Source organism: Podarcis bocagei (assembly GCF_964188305.1).
Source record: "Podarcis bocagei genome assembly, chromosome: 3".
Classification (NCBI taxonomy): Eukaryota; Metazoa; Chordata; class Lepidosauria; order Squamata; family Lacertidae; genus Podarcis; species Podarcis bocagei.
The window spans coordinates 71,273,210-71,297,478 of record NC_138127.1 but is presented as its reverse complement, the minus strand read 5'-3'; the positions used below and the strand labels follow the sequence as shown (position 1 = coordinate 71,297,478).

General features: G+C 45.9%; 1 protein-coding gene across 2 annotated transcripts in view; it reads right to left on the bottom strand.

Moving 5' to 3' along the window:
* Positions 1 to 7,738: 7,738 nt before the first annotated feature.
* Positions 7,739 to 24,269, bottom strand: part of SLC29A1 (solute carrier family 29 member 1 (Augustine blood group)) — an 81,043-nt gene continuing 64,512 nt past the window's right edge. For both annotated transcript variants that reach the window (XM_081187283.1, XM_081187282.1), the window contains exons 3-13: positions 23,751 to 23,832; positions 22,541 to 22,734; positions 22,058 to 22,197; positions 21,287 to 21,421; positions 20,736 to 20,833; positions 20,180 to 20,276; positions 18,613 to 18,704; positions 18,362 to 18,470; positions 17,016 to 17,101; positions 11,693 to 11,892; positions 7,739 to 9,162 (exon numbers count right to left, since the gene is read on the bottom strand). In XM_081187283.1, the coding sequence (XP_081043409.1) occupies positions 9,051 to 9,162; positions 11,693 to 11,892; positions 17,016 to 17,101; positions 18,362 to 18,470; positions 18,613 to 18,704; positions 20,180 to 20,276; positions 20,736 to 20,833; positions 21,287 to 21,421; positions 22,058 to 22,197; positions 22,541 to 22,734; positions 23,751 to 23,832 (1,345 nt within the window). In that variant the 3' untranslated portion in view covers positions 7,739 to 9,050. The remainder of the gene's footprint in view (positions 9,163 to 11,692; positions 11,893 to 17,015; positions 17,102 to 18,361; positions 18,471 to 18,612; positions 18,705 to 20,179; positions 20,277 to 20,735; positions 20,834 to 21,286; positions 21,422 to 22,057; positions 22,198 to 22,540; positions 22,735 to 23,750; positions 23,833 to 24,269) is intronic.

Below are 24,269 nucleotides of genomic sequence, written 5' to 3'. Positions count from 1 at the left end.
TGGTGCTCGGCTCGGCTCCGACAGCCTCCTCCCTCCCCTCCCCTTCGCACTTCGACGGCTCTTCTTCTCGCCTGAAGCTCAGGGACTCCCGGGTCCCGCTTCTTCTCCCTGTGCCGTTTCGAAAGGAATGGCTAAGAATAACGAACGACGTGCAAATGATAAATGCGGTCTGTTAAAGACGTCGATTAGCTCGCCTGTTAACCCATCAAATGTGCATTAATTTGTATGGAAAGTGTAGAGTTCAGAATAAAGTACTGTAAACAGATTTATCGTTTTGTGATGATGGATGCATGTATTCTCAGTAAACATTTTCAGAAGAGGAATTCCTTATGTGAGGAAGAAGAACGCTTCTTTTAAGATAGTCCAGTTACAGGTTTTTTAATAAATAAATAAATATTTTATTTTCATTGGAATCCTGGAATATTAGAGGTGGAAGTTACCTTGGAGGTAGATCTATGCAGGTAGATCTCTATGCAGGATCTTTGATGCTGGATGCAAATATAAAGGTAAAGGGACCCCTGACCATTAGGTCCAGTCGCAGACGACTCTGGGATTGTGGCGCTCATCTCGCTTTACTGTCCAAGGGAGCCGGCGTACTGCTTCCGGGTCATGTGGCCAGCATGACTAAGCCGCTTCTGGTGAACCAGAGCAGCACACGGAAACGCCATTTACCTTCCCGCCGGAGTGGTACCTATTTATCTACTTGCACTTTGACGTGCTTTCGAACTGCTAGGCTGGCAGGAGCAGAGACCGAGCAACGGGAGCTCACCCCGTCACGGGGATTAGAACCGCCGACCTTCTGATCGGCAAGTCCTAGGCTCTGTGGTTTAACCCACAGCACGACCCGCGTCCCGGATGCAAATATAGGATGCTTTTAAAAAATGGCAGCCCAGTCTCCAGCAAAGGAGAGCCCAATGCCTCTCAAGGCAGTCTTTTTGCAGGTCACATAGCTCTCACCCCAATAATTAACTGGAAATTGCTTCCCTGCAATTCCCACCCATCGATCCTACTCCTGCCTTCTGTGACAGATATTGGAGGACTGCTATTATTCCTCCCATTAATCTCTTAATCTCTTCTCTGGACCAAATACTGTATACCCAGCAATTTTATTGCCTCAAAAGCTTTTAAATGATTCCATCTTGGCTTTTTGGCTAAAATAAAAGGTAATGTGTGTAACTGGTTAATCTAACAGATTGATCCATTGAAAGTGTTGCAGTTCTGCCAGATTTATAACCTTGTTAACCCTAATTCAAAAAGCTAACTCTGTTGTAGCACAAACATTTGTTGCTCTGGGACCATTTATTGTGGGATCAGCTTCCACAGAGTACCAAAGAAGTGGAGAATCTGTAGCCTTTCAAACTGTTGTTGGACTCCAACTCCCAGTAGCACCAGCCACCATGACTAATGGCCAGGAGTGATGGGAGTTGTAGTTCAACAACATCTGGTTCCACATCCCTGGAAAATGGGTTTCAGCTGGGCAATGTGACAAAGTGAATTCCATTCAGTCTATGAAATCTTTGTGGTTTTAAGGTGCCACAAGAGTCTGGGGGGGCCTAGTGGTTTTGAGTCCCAGACCAGAATGCACAGGTTTATAGAAACAGTATTTACTTTATTGTAACCTGCCCCAAAAAACACAAAATTAGTATTTCATTAAATTGGTATTGGCTTTCTAGCATGTTGTGACCAACAGGCTTCAGGATAAAAGACCCTACTTTCAGAGAGTTGCAGAAGAGCTTTTATTTCAGTGCTCAGACTCCTGTAGAAGAGCTTCTCTCACTAATAATAATAAAATAATAATAATAATAATTATATTTGTGGAATGGAATGCTGTTAAACTAGGACAAAGAGCTGCAGAGAGCCAGTTCGAAGTCAGATGCATGTAAATATGTTACTTTTACAAACACAGAAAATGCCCAAACCCAATTTAAGCATCAAGTGTAGAAACAGGGCCGAAACTAGGCTTTATTTCACCCGGTTAAAGACCTAGTTTGGCACGCCCAGGGTGCAAAATTGCGTCCAGACATTCAAAGGCTGGGAGCCTCAATGGCGCCTATCTGGAGGCTTAACCCAGGGCAAAAAATCTGGCTAGCCCCCGCTCCCCGCGTAGCTAAGGCCCTGTGTATAAATGCTTCACTTTCCATTTGGATCAGGGAAAATAAATCCCAACTCAGGATCCACCAGGTTCAACTGGCCTTTCAAATGATTTTCAGGTCTTGATGAACTGAATGCTGGAGGGCACAAACATAAACATTACCAGGATTACTGCTTTAAATAGCCCAAGTGTCATTAGCTTAGCTGGAAGAACAGAAATCTGCTGGAAAACTTTAAAAATAGGCATGTGAAATGACCCTACGCACTTACATATACAAAACTACCCATGTGTCTACAATTTCTCTCCGCATGTTGCTTTGTGGGGACTTGGCCCTGAAAAGCAGCTAATAAATACCGGGAATGCAGGAATGAAAATAAGATATATGTGCTCGATTGTGAGTTGCACTCCTCTCCTCACACACTGGAGGAGGAACGTCCTTGCCCTGCTACAGCTTCGTCTCTCAGGCTGGAGCTGACATTGTGGGACCCACAAGATCTTTCCCTCTTAAGTGAAAGAGAAAGCTGTGGGAGGAAACGCAGAGGCTCTGGGGCCGATTCAGTTATCCCGCCTCCCCCAGATCTTTTAATAGCCAGATTACTACACATTTCCTGTAATCAAAGGAGAGCCCTTGCGTTCGAAAGCCCAAGGCGGGGCAATGGGGCCCCACACTCTTTTCGCCCCAAAGCCCTGACTCCGCTTCCCGTCCCCCCCCCGCCTTGTCTCTAGACAAAGCACTCTGTACATGCCCAGAGGCGCTCTCGTCTATTGCTGTGTGCGTTCCCGTTCTCAACCCAAGCACTTGAGTGCTTCCTATGGGCCGGTTTGCTTATAAACGCCCGCGGAGAGCAAGGGCCAAATGGGCGCTATAGACAATCGCTGCTCCCGAACGGAATCACGGCTCTCAGACGCAGATTTGCTTTGCGAGAACCCTCCCGGTGTACGCATGCGCAGTCGCGCTCCCTCGAGGTCCGAGGCGGAGCCGCGGCCGCCGGCTTTGATTGGCGTGCGACGGCGAGGCTGTGCGGGGACTATTTTTCTTGAGGTACTCTGCATGGGTGGCGTAAGGAGACGGTTGGCTGTGCTGCGACCTCCTTCCAGTAGTTTCTTCGCGAGGCTCCTTCCTCCCTCCCTCCCTGTTCGGCTTGTGGCTTTCTTTTACCTCGCGCCCGCTTTCCCGCCTTGCGGGAATGCTTCTGACGCAGCGGCGGGCTCATTGCGTGGCCACCAGGGGGAGCCGTAACTCAGGCCTCTGCCGCACAAGCCGTGCATTTAAAACACCCAGACCCCCAAGAATGCTGGGAACTGTAGCTTAGCTCTACACAGAACTACAATTCCCAGCACCCTTAAACTACATTTCCCGGGATTCTTTTTGGGTTGTGGTGTGCTTTAAATGGGTTGTGTGCTCAACCATAAGATCCAGCAACTAGAGCACCATGCAAATGTCAATAAGTAGTTCTGAAATCTAGGATTGTATGTGTGTGTGTGTGAGGACCAGAATTGAACCCAGCTAGCATCCCCCCCCAAATAATTTTTCTTGATTCAACAGTGCAGTTCGGTGTGGGGGAGGGGCACATTTAGGCCATCTACTAAAAAATCATCCAGAATATTACCAATAAATCCTGATCTGCTTTCTGCCTAGCCTACCTCTGTATAGGCCAGATAGTACAGTGGTACCTCAGGTTAAGTACTTAATTCATTCCAGAGGTCCGTTCTTAACCTGAAACTGTTCTTAACCTGAAGCACCACTTTGGCTAATGGGGCCTCCTGCTGCCCCCGCACCGCCGGAGCATGATTTCTGTTCTCATCCTGAAGCAAAGTTCTTAACCCGAGGTAATATTTCTGGGTTAGCGGAGTCTGTAACCTGAAGTGTATGTAACCTGAACCCGAGGTACCACTGTAATTGTATTTATTTTTCATTGTTATTTTTCATTGTTCTGCATGGGACAATGACAATAAAGATATTGTATATCGTATATCGTAAATTTTTGTTTGTGTAACTCAGGGGTAGTCAACCTTTTTATACCTACTGCCCACTAATGCATCTTTCTTGATAGTAAAATTTCCTTACTGCCCACCAGCGCTTGATGGAAGGAGGATTCAGCAAGTGCCGTAAAACCCCCTACCGCCCACCCAGAATCCTGAAACGCCTGCGAGTGGGCGGTAGGGACCAGGTTGACAACCCCTGGTGTAACTGGTGCTGCAAAAGCAAGAGGGGCTGCCTTGGCCAGGTGCCCAGCAAGCCATGAGAGGGTTCAAAAGTGGCCCCAAAGTTCACTGTGGGTGACCTCTCAGCCTAGCCTGCTTCACAGGCCTGTTTGTGAGGATGATAAAATGGGGTAACTTCATCCTTGTGCTATCATGTGCCCACCACTCTGGAATCCCTGGAGGAAGAGGCAGGGGATATAAATGTGAGAGACAAAATAGATACAAGGGAAAACTGTCACTCTGCTGCTGCCACCTATATCTTAGTAGGAATTTGAAATGGCATCTCCTGCACACTAACAATGGCCCCATCTGCACTTTACATTTAAAGTAGCATCGTACTACTTTAAATTCATGGCTTCCCCCCAAAGAATCCTGGGAAATGTAGCGCATTAAGGATGCTGAGAGTTCTTAGGAGGCGCCTAGTCCCATCAGAAAGCTACAACTCCCAGAGTTCCCTGGGAAGAGAGATTGAATGTTAAAATGCTCTGCTCCAAAAGGATCTCTTCAAACTGAGTGAATTGCTATTAATGTGAAAAATGCAGTTCCGTGTAAGAAAGTGTAAAGTTGGGGCAAAAAATCCTCACTTTACCTAGATGCTTATTATGGGATTGGAACAGACAGTGACTGTCCAGGAAAAAAAATCTTTGGTGCATAGTAGATAGCTCCATGAAAATATTGAACTGGTGAATCTCATGCTAGGATCTCTAAGAAAGGGAACAACAACAAAACTGTCCACACCATAACGCCAATATACAAACATCTATAGTTCAGTCAAACTTTGAATACTGTGTACAGTTTTGGTCACTACATTTTAACAAGGTTATCATAGAGCCGTCTTAAAATGGGACTCAAATGTTTGCTCAGATATAAAATTTCAGGGAAATATATTTTGAGAATGAGTTTTTTAAAAAACCAACTTTTGCCTTGCAGTATAGAAATATGGCCAACAGGTGGTGTTCTAGTTCTACTATTGCCTTCAGAAGCCAAAGCCAATAACAAACAATGTTTGGAAAGCTTTACCTCTTGTAGTTGACATTTGTCTACTTATACTTAACACTTCTCCCCCTCCCCCCTTGAATGTTGTACCACCTCCATCCCCCCCACCCACCAGCTGAAGTTTCCAGATACAAAATTGCAGTAACTAGTGGAAAAATTGTGAAAGCATTATTTTCTGGAGTGGAACTGAGCAGGCAAGACATTCTGCCTCAAACTTCTCTCCACCCATTGTTCTTTGTGGTGGGAAAGGGGAGGAGGGAGTTTCAAGATGCAAACTGCCTGCAGAGCATTTAACATAACTCAGTCCTTGTAGTTCGTTCAGTGCTAACACACCATCAACCTTTTAACAGGTCTGGTCATTTCTTCTAGTAGTGTTTGGCTGTGCTCTCACCCAAGTGCTGGATGCAATCTCATCCAAGTGCTCTTCCCCTAATTTCCCTCTTCATATTTAACCATTCTAATAATTGACAATTCTGCAGTCCTATACACACGCTGTAGGTTAAACCACAGAGCCTAGGGCTTGCCGATCGGAAGGCTGGCGGTTCAGCAAAAAACCCAGAATAAAATTTAAGATTTTAACTGATGTAAAGGAAAGAGGGGGATTTGCCCTGCCGGACCTAAAACTGTACTATGAATCAGCAGCTTTCTGCTGGTTGAAAGACTGGCTACTTCTTGAGAATACAGATATCTTAGATTTGGAAGGGTTTAATAATGTTTTCGGATGGCATGCATATATATGGTATGACAAGGTGAAAGCTCATAAAGTTTTCAAAAATCACATTGTTAGGAAAGCATTATATAATGTCTGGATTAGATACAAAGATTTGTTGGAAAATAAAACCCCAAGGTGGTTGTCGCCAATGGAGGCTAAAGCCATGAAAAAGCTTAACATGGAGGCCAAATGGCCAAAATACTGGGAAATTTTGGAACAAGAGGGCGATAAACTGAAATTACAGAGTTATGAGAAATTGAAGCCTAAAGTACGAGATTGGCTCCATTATTATCAAATAATGGAGGTGTGTAAGCAGGATAGGAAAATTGGCTTCCAGGTGGAGAAATCAAAACTAGAAACAGAACTGCTAGAACCCAATACTAAGAATTTGTCAAGAATGTATAACTTGTTGCTGAAATGGAATACACAAGATGAAACTGTTAAATCAGCTATGATTAAGTGGGCACAAGACATTGGTCATAATATTATGTTTGCTGACTGGGAACAGTTGTGGACCACCGGTATAAAATTTACGGCATGTAATGCCTTAAGAGAGAATATTATGAAAATGATTTACAGGTGGTACATGACCCCAGTCAAGCTAGCAAAAATCTACCATTTGCCCGATAATAAGTGTTGGAAATGTAAAGAAACTGAAGGTACTTTTTATCACCTTTGGTGGACGTGCCCGAAGATTAAGGCTTTCTGGGAAATGATATATAATGAAATGAAAAAGGTACTTAAATGTACTTTCCCTAAGAAACCAGAGGCCTTTCTCTTGGGCATTGTCGTCCAATTGGTGTTAAAGAAAGATAGGACTTTTTTAATGTATGCTACTACAGCAGCAAGAATTCTCATCGCAAAGTATTGGAAGACACAGGATCTACCCACTCTGGAAGAATGGCAGACGAAGGTGATAGACTATATGGGACTGGCTGAAATGACTGGCAGAATCCGAGACCAAGGGAAAGAGACGGTGGAAGAAGATTGGAAGAAATTTAAAATTTATCTTAAGAAATATTGTAAAATCAATGAATGCTAAAATGTCGAGGGTATAGGAAAAAGGGGATTACAGCTGTAAAAGGTTAAGTAAAAGAAAAGAACAAGGGAAAATTAGATAAACTTAAGGGGGAGGATTTGCTGAAACTAATTTCGAAATTGGGATGCAGAAAGGGGAGGTATGGGGAAGTCGGTGAAGTTGGGTTTAAGAAATAAGGATTTGAAATTATACATGTTTGTTTATTTGTTTGTCTGTTTGTATTGTGTATTGTTTGGGTTTATATAAATTGTGGAAAACCAATAAAAATTTTATGAAAAAAAACAAACACAGAAGGCTGGCGGTTCGAATCCCCGTGACAGGGTGAGCTCCCGTTGCTCGGTCCCTGCTCCTGCCAACCTAGCAGTTCGAAAGCACGTCAAAGTGGAAGTAGATAAATAGGTACCGCTCCGGCGGGAAGGTAAATGGCATTTCTGTGTGCTGCTCTGGTTTGCCAGAAGCAGCTTAGTCATGCTGGCCACATGACCCGGAAGCTGTACACCAGCTCCCTCGGTCAATAAAGCGAAACAAGCGCCGCAACCCCAGAGTCGGCCACGACTGGACCTAATGGTCAGGGGTCCCTTTACCTTTACTTTATACACACTTACAACAGAACTTCTCTGCAGGCATATATGGAATGTGCTGTTCATTGCGAACCTTTACCTCCCATACACTTTACTCCACACCTTTCACAAGATAAGGTTCCAGGCACGTTTTTTAATTATAAAAAAGCAGTCCTATTTTAATGCATCTCCTAATTTAATAATACAAATCTCTTCCACACGCTAGAGGACTACGAACTACTCCCCCCCCAAAATAATAAAAAATATATATCACAAGCATTGCCTTTTTTTAAACAGAGTACAAACAAAACAACTACAATCCTGAGCTTTATAAATTCAAGGAGGGCAGGAGACAAGCTGAGAATGGATTGCAAGTGCCTTGGGCCTTTGCTCTAAACAACCAGGGCAGGGGAGGGTATGGGATGAGATCTGCCATCCACTATAGCATTTCCTGAATTCCATGCATTAAAATGCACTCCTTTGGTGCTGCCACCTGGTGACCATGTGAGTAGAAAGTTGTCAAAGACATGGAGGCAGTTTTGAAACCGGGGCATGTTCTGTTTGTATACAAAATGGCAAATGCACACATATATTTACAAAGGCAAAGTAATAGGGAGTAATTTGAGACTCCAGGACTATGGCTGTTGAAAGCAATACTCTCCATCATTGGCTTGCTCAGTCATATTCTATATATATATATATATATATATTCACACACACACACTTCCGCCAGTTATGGGTCAGGAGTAGCCAAGGTCCTCCTCTTCGGACTTGGCACTCTTACCATGCTCTTTTCATAGACAGAAACCAGCTATGCCTTGGGGAAATGTGGCTTGGGAGTGCCAGAAGTCCACCTCAAGAGAAGGGTTGCCTTCCAGAGGCAGGACAGGACACCCGATTGACAGAACTCTGGGTATAATTATTGCCAAAACATTGGGATTTCCCCCATCAGATAGCAAAGCAGACGCCAGAGAAGCTTGGACACTTAGGAGGAAGTCCTTCCAACCAAAGCAGGGGTGGGAGACTGAAGTGGCAGTGAGGTGCAGGGGAAGAATCCCTTTTACGGAGCAGCGGAGACTGCAATGGTGTTCAAAAAAATAGAAGTAGGGCAGACATTCTTAAGCCAGTCCCCGCATAAGGAAACACGGTAAATGGTCCTGGGTTTGGGAGGCAGGACAGACAAACATCCCAATGTCAACGGGAGCACGGCGGGTTGGCACAATCCTTGGAAGTGGAGGTCATTCATAGCTGGCAGTAGAAAAGATGGGAAGGCTGGGCGTATTGCACAGAAGAAGAGCCAGGCCGCTAGCGCAGCCCCACTGCAGGCCAAGAAGTGCTTGAGTCAGCTAAGGCAGTGAATTCCCGGGCAGCAGGCAAAATGTCTTCCCTGGCACCGTGGCCTCTCTGAGCTGATCCTCTGCCCGCAAAGCACTCAGAGTGTGTCTGTTAGATGGCTAGTCGGATTGGGAAGGAAAGGACAGCTCCCAAGGCCAGGCCCAACGAGAGGAAGAATGCCATGATGGTCCCAGCCGTCTCTGCTTCGTGGGACAGCACTTTCCTAGTGGGGGAAGGAAGGAGAAAACCTGGTCAGTTCAGGGCCGACACCCTGTTACCCAAGCCACCAACTGCTTGCACACAGTCCTTTCAGTGAGCCAGCCCAACAAAGGGTTTCAGACAGCAGGTGTGCCAGCTCTGCCTGGAGATGCCAGGGGCATGTAGCTGGGCTTGCTTATATTCTTCCCTTCGCCTCTCCCATTTAAGAGTGTAAGCACCTTGGGGCAGAGGCCTGCCTTTAAGGTTTCGTTTGTTTCCGTCACTCTGTAGGCACCAGTGTGCAAAGCGCATGGGCAGCGCTGTGCCAAAAACCCGGGCAATATCTTGCTAATCCCAAACCAGAAATGCAGAGGTGGCCCAACATTATGCTGCTAAGGGAGCTCAAGGGAAGCACAAACCCTGCATGCAGTTCCCACCTTGGCATATCTGGTTGATGGACTGAAGCTGGGGCCTCAAGCACTAGAAAGGAGCTGGCAGTTATTATAGATGGTTAAGATTAACTAGAATCATAGAACTGTAAAGTTGGAAGGGACCCCGAGGGCCATCGAGTCCAACCCCCTGCAATGCAGGAATCTCAACACAGGGTGCCCCATCCAATTTTAAACAGACCCTGCTTAGCTTTGCAAATGTGCTAGCAGTTTTATTGCTGGGCCACTACCTCAGGGGTGAAGAATCTTAGGTCCAGGGGACAAATGTTCAGTCCTCTCTAACTGGCCCTGGGGCCTCTCACCAGGCCAGACCCACCCCCAGCCGTGCCACATCACTGTTCCTCTCCCACACCTTCATCAACTTGTTTGTTTGCATGACTGTAATGTGTCGTTGAACTCTGATAAAGCCTCTTGCTTGCCTGGGTGGGATTGTGTTTGACCGGCTACATATTCTGACTATTAATGACATGGCAGTGCCATGCGTAAAACAGCACCACCTAGTGGAAGTCAGGAGGTATTGATATTCATCCTTTGTGGTGGAGGCTGAAAGCTTATTTCAGGGTGTGCTTATTTTAGGGTTGCCCAAAACAAAACAAAAGCATTTTGTACATATTTTGGCTATTATTGAGATCATTACAACATAAAATATCATACTATTATTATTGTTGTTGTTATTATTATTATTATTATTATTATTATTATTATTATTATTATTATTATGTAGGCTATCATTGAAACACCCAAACAATGCCTCGCAAGGCCCAATAATCAGCTGGTGGTGCTTTGCAAGCTGTGCCTTTACACCTGCACATTTTGATTTCAAGGACAGGCAAAAATACAGGTCACCTGGCAACAGTGACATCAGGTGTCTGACAGGTGGGTGGATCAGCACTTTGCACAGGGCTCTTCAGTGCCTACAATGCCCCCCCCCCAGCTCAGTAGGGTGGGTGGGTGTGGCTTGGCTGCAATGGCCTCACAGACCAAACGAGAAGGCATGAAAGACCTAATTAGCCCCACATGACAGAAATTCCCCACCACTGATCTAGTGTTTTGCAGAGTGTGGAAGATTGGGATGCACACAGGTTGACCGAAACATGAAGCAACGTGAGGCAGATACAAATAGAATCTTTGTCTATCTTCAATGCCCTAGATTTTGAAGTGGTTTCAGATGGAGGCAATGCTGTGCTTCGCCACGTGGTTGGAGGCAGTCTCTTGCTGTGAAAAATTCCCTGAACCCAAGGAAATTGCTGGGGACCAATGTGGTAGACCAGTGGTTTTCAACCAATGTGCCGTGGCACCCTGTGGTGCCTTGAATGATGGCCTCTTTTCCTCTCACATCTCTGCCTCCCAAAGGCTTGCACAGCTGTTTGTTGCAGCAGCCCTGGCTACAAGCTCCAGAGGCGGAAGGAGGAAGCAAGCAAGCAGGTGAGGAAGCCCAGCCAGCCAGTCCACCAGCCCTTGCTTTTGGGAACGGACAGACTGGTAGGAGGCCAAGCAGGCAGTGTGCTGGCCTTTCTTGGGCTTGCTGTGTGCAAAACCTGCTTGGGAGATGAGTGCCTGATGCTGAAGGCGGGAGCCTTTCTGCCATGCAAGCCCAGCAGGGCCTGCTGCTGGCTGCCAAGGTGAGTAAGGTGCTGGCCTCACATTCACCTCCATCAGGTTGCTAAGGTTGGGGGCATCCTCTTCCCAGGCTCTTGAGGGGCGGTGTGAGGAGGCACCTCTATCTGGGGCAGGGTTGCAGCTCAGAGAGCAGAGGACTCCCAAGGAGAGAGGAGAGAAGGCTGAAGGAACACTCCACAAGGGAGGGTATTCGAAAATGGGTGAGGGGCTGCCAGTTCTGCAGGCAAGTGGTGACACAACTGGGCTCCTGAGCCCCATAGGGGTGCTGCAGAAAAAATGTAGCTGGTCAAGGGAGCTATGGACTTGAAAAGGTTGAAAACCTCTGTGGTAGACAGCGACTAGTCATCAAGTGCAATTTGGGCTGCAATGGTAGCCCCTCAGGCAAACTCCATGCCAGTTCCCATAGAGCAGGAGAAACAGAGTCTGGCAAGAGTTCAAGTTTGGCCTTTTTGCTCAGGCCTTCCTTCTTCTCAGGTGATTACTCACTTGGGTCCAAAGCACATGCAGAGACTGGCCAGGTAGCCATTGGAGATGGAGAAGAAGAACATGAAGACGATGTACCAGGCATCATGGGCAAAGAGGACAGGCAGGTGTCTGCGCGGGCTCACATTACACAGCATGAAGAGGGGGATGAAGACCACACGGGCAGCCACCATGATGGGCAGCAGGCGGCTGTCCTTCCCAGGCTGTATGAAATGGAGGAGAAGAAAATTAGTAGTTGTCAGGCTTCGAGGAATTCCATTCCTTCCCCGGTGGCAGCAAGAAGCAGAGAAAACAAGGAAGAGTTCTTACTAATGAGTTTATTCAATCATCACGGCGAGAGACAAAGGAATGCAGTCTGTATCCCGTTAATGGCGTTGCTCCAACTGATCTCCTCCCCTCTCCCTAGCAACAGCCCTTCGCCTTAAGGTGGCCGCCAGGGGCTAATTGCTCTTGCACTCTCAATGAATGCCAAATTCTGGGAGAAGCAGGGTCAGAAATACTCTCCAGTGATAACGTGTCACCTGGCTGCTCTGTCTCTGTCTCTTCCTTCTCTTCTCCCAACTCTTCTGTTCACCTGTCTCTGAGCTGTGACCTTCCTCAAACCACTGCTGTAATTCAATACTGCCTTCCTCTTCTATGGAAGCTTCAGGAAGGGGGGGGGGAGAGATCTCCAGCATTCCTCATCAAGCTCATCCCCTTCAGTCCAGTCCCTGACTGCAGTAAGCTGCTGGTATTTCCTCCCAATGCAAGTAGCTTCAGAGGAGCAATTTTGGTCAGTTTTGCAACTGGGTTGTAAGGGCTAAACTCCCCTTCCTTTCTACTGAAATCCTGGTATTTATCAGATGCATCAGCAGACAGATAGGTATATTTCAGAGTATGCATGTTACATTTAACATCAAACACATTTTATGTCACATCTTGTTTGGCTCCATGCCATAGAATCTCCCTGCTTATTCTCCCTGCTCACTGGAAGACATATTGTTCTCTGGGTTGACTGAGAATATACAAACTGCAGCTCTGTGCTCTTAATTCTGCAATTGTTAAATGGGGAGGTGGGCTCCCAATATTATTCTGTATTTAAAGCAGCACTTGTTTAGTCGTGATTTAGTTGACCAAAGCAACTGACAAAACTATTTCTTATTTTGAACATCTTTATCCTAGTTTGTACCTGTACTAGATTTGAAACTGTTTTTACATATAGAAGTGATCTTGTTACAATTTTTTTAAATATATGAAATTGCACAATTGTTTTTATTGCAAACATCCATAAGGAGCTATTTTGTGGGAAATGATTATAATAAACGGAGTTAAGAAAAACAGTAAGATCCTAAGGGAAAAGAGAACAAAGTCGTGCCTGAGCCAAAAGCAACCATCAGGAAAACAACAACCCATACATACAAAATGAGTCCCTGCCCAATGGAGCCTTTGGTCTATTCGTTTCCAGGAGGGTACAGATTTGCTCAGCAAATCTCATGTATGTTCAGTCTAGTCTACCAACATACCCTTGTGGGTTCTGTTTTGTGAACTGCTGTTATCTTCCCACTGAAATTACACACCAGAGAGAACAGTCTGTTCCTTGCACGCATCCTTAGGCTGTGTAGTCGCAGTCTGTCGGCCAAATCACGGGGAGAAGTGACTCTACAGAGGTCACAAAGGACATCGGGAAGTTGAGGGTTTTCCCACTTTCCCCTCTCATTGGGCACTTCCTCCCACCAAAGTGGGAGAACTTGTGCAGAGCTCCACAGACACACTCCTCTGTGCCCAAGCAAAAGGAGAGCAAAGGAAAATGATCGAAAGAGCCGCTGGATTGCTTGGGTCGCTGGCAATGGCAAAGCGCTGCACAATAATTCCACAGATGCAATACGTGGCAAAGAAAGCAGCTGGAAAAGCCACTCACACAAACATTAACGCACTATGGAACAGCTCACCCTTCCCTGAGCTTTGGCAAGGGGACCTGGCAAAACCTCGATAAGTGCCTGCATGTTGCAATGCTCACATTAGTCTCCAAAAGACTTTCTAGATCCTTACCCCATGCACAAAGGTCAGCTAGTTCAAAAGCCTCCCAAGAGAACATCCTTAGTATTGGCTGACAACAGCATATCCACAATCTAAACTCGAGATGTTTTGCAGCCTAGCTCTCTTGACCGAGCCTTTGGGGAAAGGCGATAGCTCAGCTGGAAAGCAGGAAAACTGTCTGCTTAAAATCCTAGTACCAGCGCTGTGTAAAACCCCTACCCAAAGCCTGTCAGAGTAGGCCACACTGAGCTAGATGGTCTGATTCCATATAAGGCGGCTTCCAATGACAACATGAGGCCTGTAATTTGCCTCATAGCTATAAGCATGACTCCTGATTGAAACAGGTCAGGTGATCCTTTAATTCCCTTCTTCTTGTTATACAGATAAGAGTTCAAGACAGTACTTTAAACTGGGTTCTCCATAGCTCAGGACTGCTAGAGGACCTTCAAATTGCCTTCTTTTGCCATCATTTCTCTCTCCCTTCCCCTGCCTAATCCCCACATTAAATGGATACAGCTAGCTGTAAGACTGCATAATCCTCAAGAAAGCTTCACACAGAGAGCTACTGGCAGTCACCCAAAATGTTGTTGAACTGTTACACACGTAGCTATATATATATAGAGAGAGAGAGAGAGAGAGAGAGAGACAGATAGACAGACAGACAGAGAGAGAGTTCTTATGAACTATTTCCATTATTTTTCCATGTACAATACTAATAAGAGCCAGAAAATACTGCCTATGTTGACAAAATGGCTTAGTGTGCACAACTGCTAAGGGGTCTTTTGGTATACGCTGTCCCCATCTGTAGGGTTTACCATAGTGGCTTGATTCAGCTTTCCTTATAACTTCAACAGAATGTCTCAGCTTTTCCAAAAAATGGGGGGGGGGGGGAGAGAATCACCCACAAAGGCAGAATTATATACCATAGCAGAGGTCAAATTCTTAGTCCTGATTTACTGGAGAACTTTCCACCAAATGGGTCATGGCATTATAAAGAGCAGAATTAGACTTCCTGGGGGTTTAACTAGTCCCGGTTTGCCAAATTAGCACTGGTCCCTTATCAAAACATGAGAAGCTGAATGGGCCCATATGCAGCACTTCAATAACAGTGGGACGAGCAGCCCTCCATCTACCTCAGTGTTGACCATACTGTGGCGAACGAACACAACTATTATTTCTGCCAAAAGAGGAGGCAGCAGGAAAATGGATCTGCCAGAGGAAATGAGGGGCCTGGATGGATCATGAGGCTCAAACCACATACAAAGAGGCAGTCTGTGGCATCAGGCTTCCCACACTGCTGTTTTGCAAGCATTATTTGTACATCCATCTCTTTGCATGGGCTACTGTTCAGAGACCTGGCAAACGGGAGAGCAGCCAACAGACAGAGGGAAGCAAAAGGTGAAGTGTGGGCTTGGACTTCCCACAGAGGTCTATTGACTCAGACCAGGATGGGGTCTCTTACTGGTGTGCACCAATATATTTATCTGAACTGCAGGGGCCTAGGCCAAAGTGGTGAGCTGTAGTGCAGGTGCTCATCTTGCAGAGGGGCCCAAGAGGAAACCTGTTTCTCACAACCCACGAGAAGAAGGTGGTTGATCTTTGGGTTCTCTGTACCCAAAGCCCTTTCTCTGTTGACTGGCCCCCAGCACGCCGCCTCTGTGCTGTACCAGACAGCCTGCTCATTGAGAGACTGCAAGCGTGGGCTTGTTTACTAGAGTCTGCAATCGGTGAGGTGTTTTTCTCCAAGCCACATACATGGGGGCGGGGGACACAGAGGTGTGCCTCTTTCATGTGCCAAGCAAAACCATGAGCTGTCTTTGACTCTTCCCTCCCCACCTCTGCACTTCTTATTCTTTCCATGGTTGCTCATGTCTCTGGTTAGCCAGGCATCAACTTTGCCTCCCACTTTCCCTCCTGTTTTTGAAGTCTCTTCCTTTACAGCCCTTTCCCCTTCCTTCACTATTCCCAGACACTTTATTCCTCTCCACAGCGACTGTGGCCTTCTGTGGTACCTTAAAGATTACACAACACACATTGACTCACCCCTCTGTCACTGCCTGGCATCTCCTGCTTTACGACAGTCAGGCAGCTCAGCTCAACTTGCCTCTCCTTAACCTTAAACCATAAGAACTACAGGGCCAGAGCGAGACACAGCGGAACAATAAAGCTGGTTGTAATGATGGAGAGCGGCAGAGGATCCAGTGAGACTGTGGGCAGTGACCCCTTGGCAGATGCCCAACCCATGTCAACCCTTGATGCCAGGCCAATATGTTGCATGTTCCGCAGAGGACCATGAGGTGAAACTATGAGGTGAGACTATGCTCAATCCAGTCAGAGGGGCATCTTAATATGAACCACAACTTCAAGAAGCAAGGGAAAGTGTGCTGTGAGGGCTATTCCTTCAACTCCATTTGTGGCACATTCTCTCTATAGATACTTATTTTCAGCTCTAACTATTCTCTTCTACTATATACAAAACTGTGAATCCATCTGCCCTCATTCGAAGGCAAAAAAAACCTGGAAGAAATAATACCCGCATATCTCAGATGGAAAGACAGGAAGTTTCTAAAAAGCCAACGGAGCCTGACCCAAAAAAATTAAATATAAAAGTAGGGAGGAAATGGCTGTTTTTGAGTCTCTGTATCCAACTTGGGTCCAGTATATGGACATCCTTTTTCTGCCCCCTGCTTCAGGGGTCTGTAGAATTCAGGCCCTCTCAGATTTAATTTGTGTTTTCACTAGAACACCACAGACTCAAGAGCCAAGTGCAAAAGACGCAGTTAAAATTAAGAGAACGAGGTGCCTCAAAGCACACTTTAGGAATTTAGTTTTTCAGTACTGGAACTGAACTCAGCACTCAGTCCTTTCACCTAAAAGCCCATTCCTGGTTCGCTCATTTCGGCAGCTTAAATATACTTGCAAAAGGTAGTTTTGTTGTTTGCCATTGTTCAACAATTGCAAGCCAGAAATCTTTGCCCATCCAATCTCCCCCAAAATCAGCAAGTATAGATCCCAATCGACTTTCTACCCATCCCAGCTTGACTTCACATGAACATGCCTTTTCTTGTTAAAAACAGAAGAAGAGCCAGTTGGATCCGGCCAGCATCCTGTTCTCTCAGTGGCCAACAGATCCCTATGGGAAACCCGCAAGCAGGATTCAAGTGCAAGAGCTCCATTCCCTCCTGTGGTTTCTAGCAACTGATATTCAGAAACATTACTGGCTGTTGTGCTAACTTGTTTAATGAGCTTTAGGAAGGGTAGGCTCTGTCCGGTTAAGCCAATACCAATGGCCTTTCTAGTGGATACTCACCCACAGGCAGACAGCTGTAAGGCTCCGACCTGCCCAGTCAAAGACATTAAACGTCAGGAAACAGCAGACTGCGATAAAGTAATCAGCTGAGGAGAGAGAGAGAAGTGGAGAGGAGGAATCAGTTCCAGGACCTCAGTCCCCTGCTATAGTCAAACAGAGGGACAGCAAGCCCCAGGCAAATGGTACGGAATGCTTGAGGTGCATGTAAGCCACACACTTCCACCTTCTTTGAACATGGAACATGCTGCTGATGAAAGGAGCCCTGCAGCCATGGGTCAGTCTGTTCCTGTACCCAGTCACTATGGGAGCACTAGTGAGTGGTGAAGAAAACTCAGCCCTTTGAGATACATGCAAAAAAAACCACCACCCCTCCCAAAATAGTAGGTTAAGGACTGGGGGAAGAGCATCCCACATCCAGGACTTGGTGGTTGTAGAAATTTCCTTCATTCTTTCCCTTTCGATACTGTTCTGTCTTATCAAAGCAGCAAAAGGTTTGCTCCATCTTCGAAGAGAGTTGAATTCAGGCAGCTGAGGAGGTGGGCATAGCTTTCTCCTACCCCGATAAGACACCTTCTGAAATCTTCTCTGTTCTCCACTGTGAAATCATACTCCCTTCTTTAGCATACTTTTCATGCACAGTGCTCATGAGAACTTATTTATATAATATGCATGGATTGTCACAGCCCTCTGCTATTCCTTTCCCAACAAATAATGTCGTCGATAATTGTACAGAGTCTGTTGTAGCATGCATGCATGGTGTAAATGCAGAGAGGTATAGTAAGAAGAAATAAGAAAATGTGCATGTTTTGTCCAAGCAGGATGTAGAAACTTAGAACAGGAAGGATGCATTTAATTTTCAGACCCTAGTCATTGTTGTCATTCTTCCAACAGATAATCCTCCCTTCAAAGTCTTTCAGCTCTCCAGGCTAAACCTGTCCAGTCCTCCTGCTCTTACCCACAGTTGATGGCGGCCTTCTCAAGCTTAATGCACTTCACAAGTTTTGGACTACAACTTGCATCAGCCCTAGCCATGCTGGATGGGTATGATGGGAGTTGTAGTCCAAAACATCTGGAGAGAACAAGGTTGGGGAAGGCTGCTTTATGGGGTTTCAGCTGATGATGGCATGATGGTGGTGTAACTTTATTCAAGCTAAGCAGGCACCAGCCAAGTCAGTTCCTGGATAAAAGGCTGCCTAGGAGTCCCTATGTAAGGAGCTCTGAGCTCCCCCAATAAAGGGTGGGCCATTCATGTATTTATTTATTTTTTAGTCTGCCAAAATCTCCCAGGGTTTGGCCATCAATAGTCCTGACCCCAGCCACTTACAATGGAGTGCACTTTCACTTACCCCAAAGTGTCTTTCCCGCAATGGTTGGTTTTACATCAGCAGTGACAGCTGGGAAGACCCCAATAGTGACAGTAAAGACAAAACAGACACAAGCAGCCATGACCCAGATCTGGTGAAGAAAATGGAATAGGTACACATGAAGACAAATTCAGGGCAAGAAAACCCTAGAAACGTGGGTGTGGGACAGGCCCATTCCAAGGCCCAACCTTGGAAGAGCCAATTTTTCCAAGGCCCATTTTAAGTTCCAATACCTTTTTGAAAATGCTCAGTACTGAAGGGTTGTGGTCTGGTGCACAGGAGGCCCCATTTGCAGCATGTGGGGGTTCCACACCATTGAGGTCATCTGCAGAAAAAGACAATGTTTAGAATGATTTCTCACGCTTTTTAAAATAATAATTATTATGATCATTTCTGATAAAGTACACTATGCCTGAGTATTTGCTGAATGCACCTGCAAACTTCCTTTAAAATTGTTTTTATTATGGGTTTTCATAGGATGTTGTTAATAACTGGCCCACAAAAGTTAAAACAATAATAAAGAAAATCCTAACAAAGCACTAACAGATCTGGGGTGGGGACCCTGTGGCTCTCTAGACGACATTGTACCCAAACTCTCATCACCCCAACCATTGACCATGATTCCCAGGAATCACGGGAGCTGGAGTCCAGCAACATCTGGAGGGCCACAAATTTCCCCACCCCCCGTGCTAGGGATATTCAAATGTTTACATTATCGGCCAATGTTCAAGCGAGAAATGCTGGGTTGGTTGGTAGAAGAGGGGAGTTTATAACAGTGCACATCAATGAAGACCATCGTTCCAAAACAGGGAATAGGATGTAAGTTGAGCATAAGGGTTCCGTGGCTTATGTAATCTATTTATTTATACAGATAAATCATACGGAGAATAACCATGCAGAGAATAAAAAAGTAAAAATGTGTTATAAATCCAAAACACTCCCCTACAGTTCCTTCTGTAGTAAGAAAGTCTTTGCCATGTGCCTGAAGTTCAGCAAGGAGAGTCTAATCTCTCTCTCTCTCTCTCTCTGTGTGTGTGTGTGTGTGTGTGTGTGTGGAGTTCCATAGATAGAAGCTATGCATCCAGTGTTGTGGGTCTTAATAGTTAAGAGGGATGCATTTGAGCTGTGGGGAACCACCAACAGGGGCTTCACTCAAGATTTCAGTGTTTGAGCCAGGATATAAGAGATCAGAGGGCCCCTTATGATATCCTGGAGCTGAGTTGTTATGGTAAATTAATACAAGAACCTTGAACCTGGTCCTGCAACATATGGGCAGCCACTGCAACGAGTTATGGGCTGGCAGTAGCCTCTCCCTCTCAGCGATGCAGCCACAGCATTTTGCGCCAGGCGATGTGCAAGGATAGCCCCCCACCGAGTGCATTGCAATAACAGCATCTTGTGGTTACAGTGCATGAATCATTGTAGCCAGGCTATTCCTGCACCATGGTGGCCATATAGTTGGCAGACCTGTCATAGATGGCAAAAGGTACTCCTAATCTTACCTTGGGGAATTGCCCAAATAAAGCGGCCCACTGGTGTGTTAGAGGAGTTATCATTTGCTGCATATTCTGTAACAGGGATGAGGAATATGTGGCTTTCCAGATGTTGGATAAAATCTGCCATTATCCCTGACCACTGGCCATTCTGTTGCAGCCCAACAACAATTTGAGGGCCACAGATTCCTCAGCCCTGTACTAAAGCATGTTTTTTTGACTGTTACTAAGTGCTGGTGGGGACCCCCCACCCCCATAACTAAATTGGCAGCACACTTCCCAGCCCATCATCTCTTCCTTCTTTTACCTTTCTTGATGAGGTCCATCTTGGTTTCCACCTCAGAGTAGACCTCATGGGTCCGATATTCTGTCTTATCCTTCATGGAGTAGTAGCGGAAGAAGTCCTGTAGACAGAGCGTAGCAGAGAACATGTGTTGGTGTGGAAGGTAAAAACAACTATAACATAGTGGTGGCAAAGGGAAAGATGATGATGATGATGGTGATAATAATAATATCTGGCTGGGTTTCCCCAGCTACTCTGGGTGGCTTCCAACAGACTATTAAAATACAATAACCTATTAAACATTAAAAGCTTCCCTAAACAGGGCTGCCTTCAGATGTCTTCTAAAAGTCTGGTAGTTGTTTTTCTCTGGTGGGAGGGTGTTCTTGGGTGATCTTGGGAACTCTTCTGAAGCAAAAAACAGAGACTCCTTGTGGCTCCACAGACCTATTGTATAACTGAGAATGGGACACAGAGCCTGCTCCCACCTCCCTGCAAAATGGTGCCCATTGGCCAGGAATACAAGGAACTGCTCACTTGCCCACTATTTCAGGGCCACCTTAAGAGAAAAGAGAATCCTTACCAGACGAGGCAACATAATGTAGGCGCCAATGGCCATTAGGATCACAACACAGGCGGTGATGAAGTAGCCAAAGGCACTGTCTTCCAGTTTAGAGCCACCTGAAAGATTTGGAAAGAAATGGTGACTGGGGAAACTTTCCCTCCCACCTGAGGATAAAGCAGAGGCAGCCACCTGAAAATTAGGATTCTAGGAACTTTGGGATTCCTGCTTCAAACCAGTGAGTCATCTAATGCAACCCTTTGCATGGAGGTCCAGTCACAAACCAACACACAAAATGCAGGTCACCAGTGATAATGACCACAGAGCCAAGGGTTTTGAAGATACCATAACCTCAAGGTTTGTCCTTCACAGGCATTTGCAAAGGACAAGCCTTGCAGTTTGTGACTGAGAAGGGACATGAAGATTAGGGACCACAGAAGCTAGACCCCAGTGGAGAGAAGGCCCTTTCAAGAACGTACACTAAGGGCTTCTTCTGATCTGAGATTTCATCCACCCAAGTAGTCCAGGCTGTTATGCTGAAAGGAGATGGGTGGTTGTGTAGCAATACTCACTGGCGAGAGCGCAGATCATGGCCAGAGCTGCAAATGTCCCTGCAAGGCCCTGCCCGCTCATAATAGGTGCTGTGTAACTGGCAGGCAGGAGTCCTGCCAGTCCAAAGAGGCTGCCCTGGAGAATGGCACCAAAGGCTGTAGGGAGAAAAGGCAGAGAGGTGAGTGGCAGAGAGGTCTGGTGCAGAGGAGATCTTGTGACACCACCCAGTGCTGAGGAGCAGGAGGCAGCCTGAATATGCACTCTCAAGGGTAAACATGCCGCACTCAGCCTTGCTGGGGAAGGACTACTCCTTCTACAGCCTCCACTGCCAATTGCCAGGAGTGATGGAAGCCATAAGTCCAACAATACCTTGTTGCTGTTTAGCCGTTTAGTCGTGTCCGACTTTTCGTGACCCCATGGACCAGAGCACACCAATACCTAGACAACCTTAAGTTTCCATATGCAGGTTTTACAGAGATGAAGAAGCTACTTTCTCACTTCAACACCAAATACCTCCTCTGTCTATGTATCTATCTATCATCTATCTATCATCTATCTATTTTATACAGTTTTGTAAATAATCATTTATCCAAGTCACCACAATATCTTCTGCTATGAGAGTCATAGCTGTGACTTCTGACATTCCCATTCCTCCAAAGGCAATCAGGATTTGCCTTCCTGCATTCAGACAAACTCTCTCTCTCTCCCCGTTGGTGAAGGGTTGCATGTGAGAAATGTCTATATTCCATTCTGTCAATATCAAGGCCAGTCTACAAGTGACCCACACTTACAATTGATGAAGACTATCTTGACCATGGTGATAGTGAAGAATGATAAAGGGTCCATGGAGATCTTGACTATGATGGCTGTTACTAGGAAGACCAACAGGATAGCCACCAGGCTGCATAGGATCCGAACTTGCTGAGGGATCCTAACAAGTTGACATTGACAGAGGGAGCGTGAGAAAATTGATTGATTGTTTGATATGCATTCAAATGAATCCCAAAAGTGCTTACAAACAATAAATAACAATGACATTAATTGAGCATCACAGTTACAGCATAAGCCATATTACATGATTAAGAAATCATTGTCGAAAACTAAGAAGCCCAACAAAGATGCAAAAAGGACACGATCCACCATGAATATAACTCTATCAAAAAGAGGCTCCTTTCCGCTGGAAATGGCAAGGCTATTGTTGGGCCAAAAGGAGAAGAGGGACGAAGCAGGAAGTGTGGGACCTCCTTTGAAGAAGAAAACTACAAAGATCTCACCTCTGGTGGATGAAGGAGTTGAGGCAGGTAAAGATGAGTAGAGGCAACATGGCGCAGAGTGTCATCACATTGTTGAATATGGACTGCAAGTGTGTGGCAGGAGGTTTCTCAGTCTCTGTGTCATTCATGTTCATATGGAGATCAATGGAGGACACATTGTTGTAAGTATCCTCCTTCAGGCGGCTAGTAAAGTACTGCAGAGAGGGGACAGAGGAGAGCATAAAGAAAAGAAGCTTCCCTGCTAAGCAATTGCTAAGTTCTTCACTGAGCAGGGCTTTCTGTCACCTGTTAAAATAATCAACTCTAAATCATGCTAAGCCATGTTTATGATGGCAAAACAAAGAGCTGTTTTGCGTGTCTTTTTGTGGAGGATGGATCCTCATAAATGCCTTGAAGAGATTCATCTTGGAAAGATAAAACACCTTTCCAATGGGAAGGTCCAGGCTGGCTCGCCTTGGGTGCTACCCCTGGGATAGAAGGGGTTTGGGCAGAACAGTTGCCCTTATCGCTGCTCATATTCATCAAGCAATCCTCATCAAAAGGCACCTCCTATGTATGGGATGTGGGTGGCGCTGTGGGTTAAACCACAGAGCCTAGGACTTGCCGAATAGAAGGTCGGCGGTTCGAATCCTCATGACGGAGTGAGCTCCCGTTGCTCGCTCCCAGCTTCTGCCAACCTAGCAGTTTGAAAGCATGTCAAAGTGCAAGTAGATAAATAGGTACCGCTCCGGCGGGAAAGTAAACGGCGTTTCCGTGCGCTGCTCTGGTTCACCAGAAGCGGCTTAGTCATGCTGGCCATATGACCCGGAAGCTCCCTTGGCCAATAAAGCGAGATGACTGCTGCAACCCCAGAGTCAGCCACGACTAGACCTAATGGTCAGGGGTCCCTTTACCTTTTATGTATGGGTGCAAGCCACAGGAAGTGGATGTAATGAAGTCCCACTGAAGTAAAAATGACTACAGTGTCTTGGACACAGACTAACACAGAGCCACCATGCCTCTTAATCTGGTCTTGTGGAGCAATGTGCTGTGGTGGATGCATCCAAGAAACAACCTGATTCCTCAAGGTGCATTTCAGTCCCTCTAGCAGCACACTAACCCTGACACACAGCTTGGGAATCCCTGATCTAGGCCAGCCCTGGTGAAGGCTTCTAGTACCAAACACATCAACTATATATACACAAGTGGCTCCCACTTTCCTTGAACTTACCCCCGTAGCAGTCATGAAAAAATTCCATGGCAAAAGTGTCCCAAGGCCAAGAATGAAAAAGATCAGCCAGACAGCCTTATACCTGCAAGAAACAAGAACAACCAATGGGGACTTAAATGGGAGCTCCTGGACAAGGGACAGCCTAGCCATTTAAGACATTTCTATATTGCAAAACGTTGCATACCGCTCAAGGATTAAATGAATGTTAGAAACGCTGCAAGTGCTAAAGGTACTAAACATGGACCAGGATTCAGATTGTGACTCAGCCATGAAGTCTACCATTTCTCAATCTAACCCATCTCACAGGGCTGTTGCAAGGATAGAAGGGGGAGGCTGAGAACCCTTGGAGTAAAGAAAATAAATTAATGTTCTACTAAAGAAACAAATAATCATAGAACTGTAGAATTGAAAGGCACCATGAGGGTCATTTCAGTCCAAATCCCTTTTTCCCAACGTAGGGCTTGAACCCAAGACCTTGAGATTAAGTCTTATGCTCTACTGATTGAGTTAGAGAGTAAG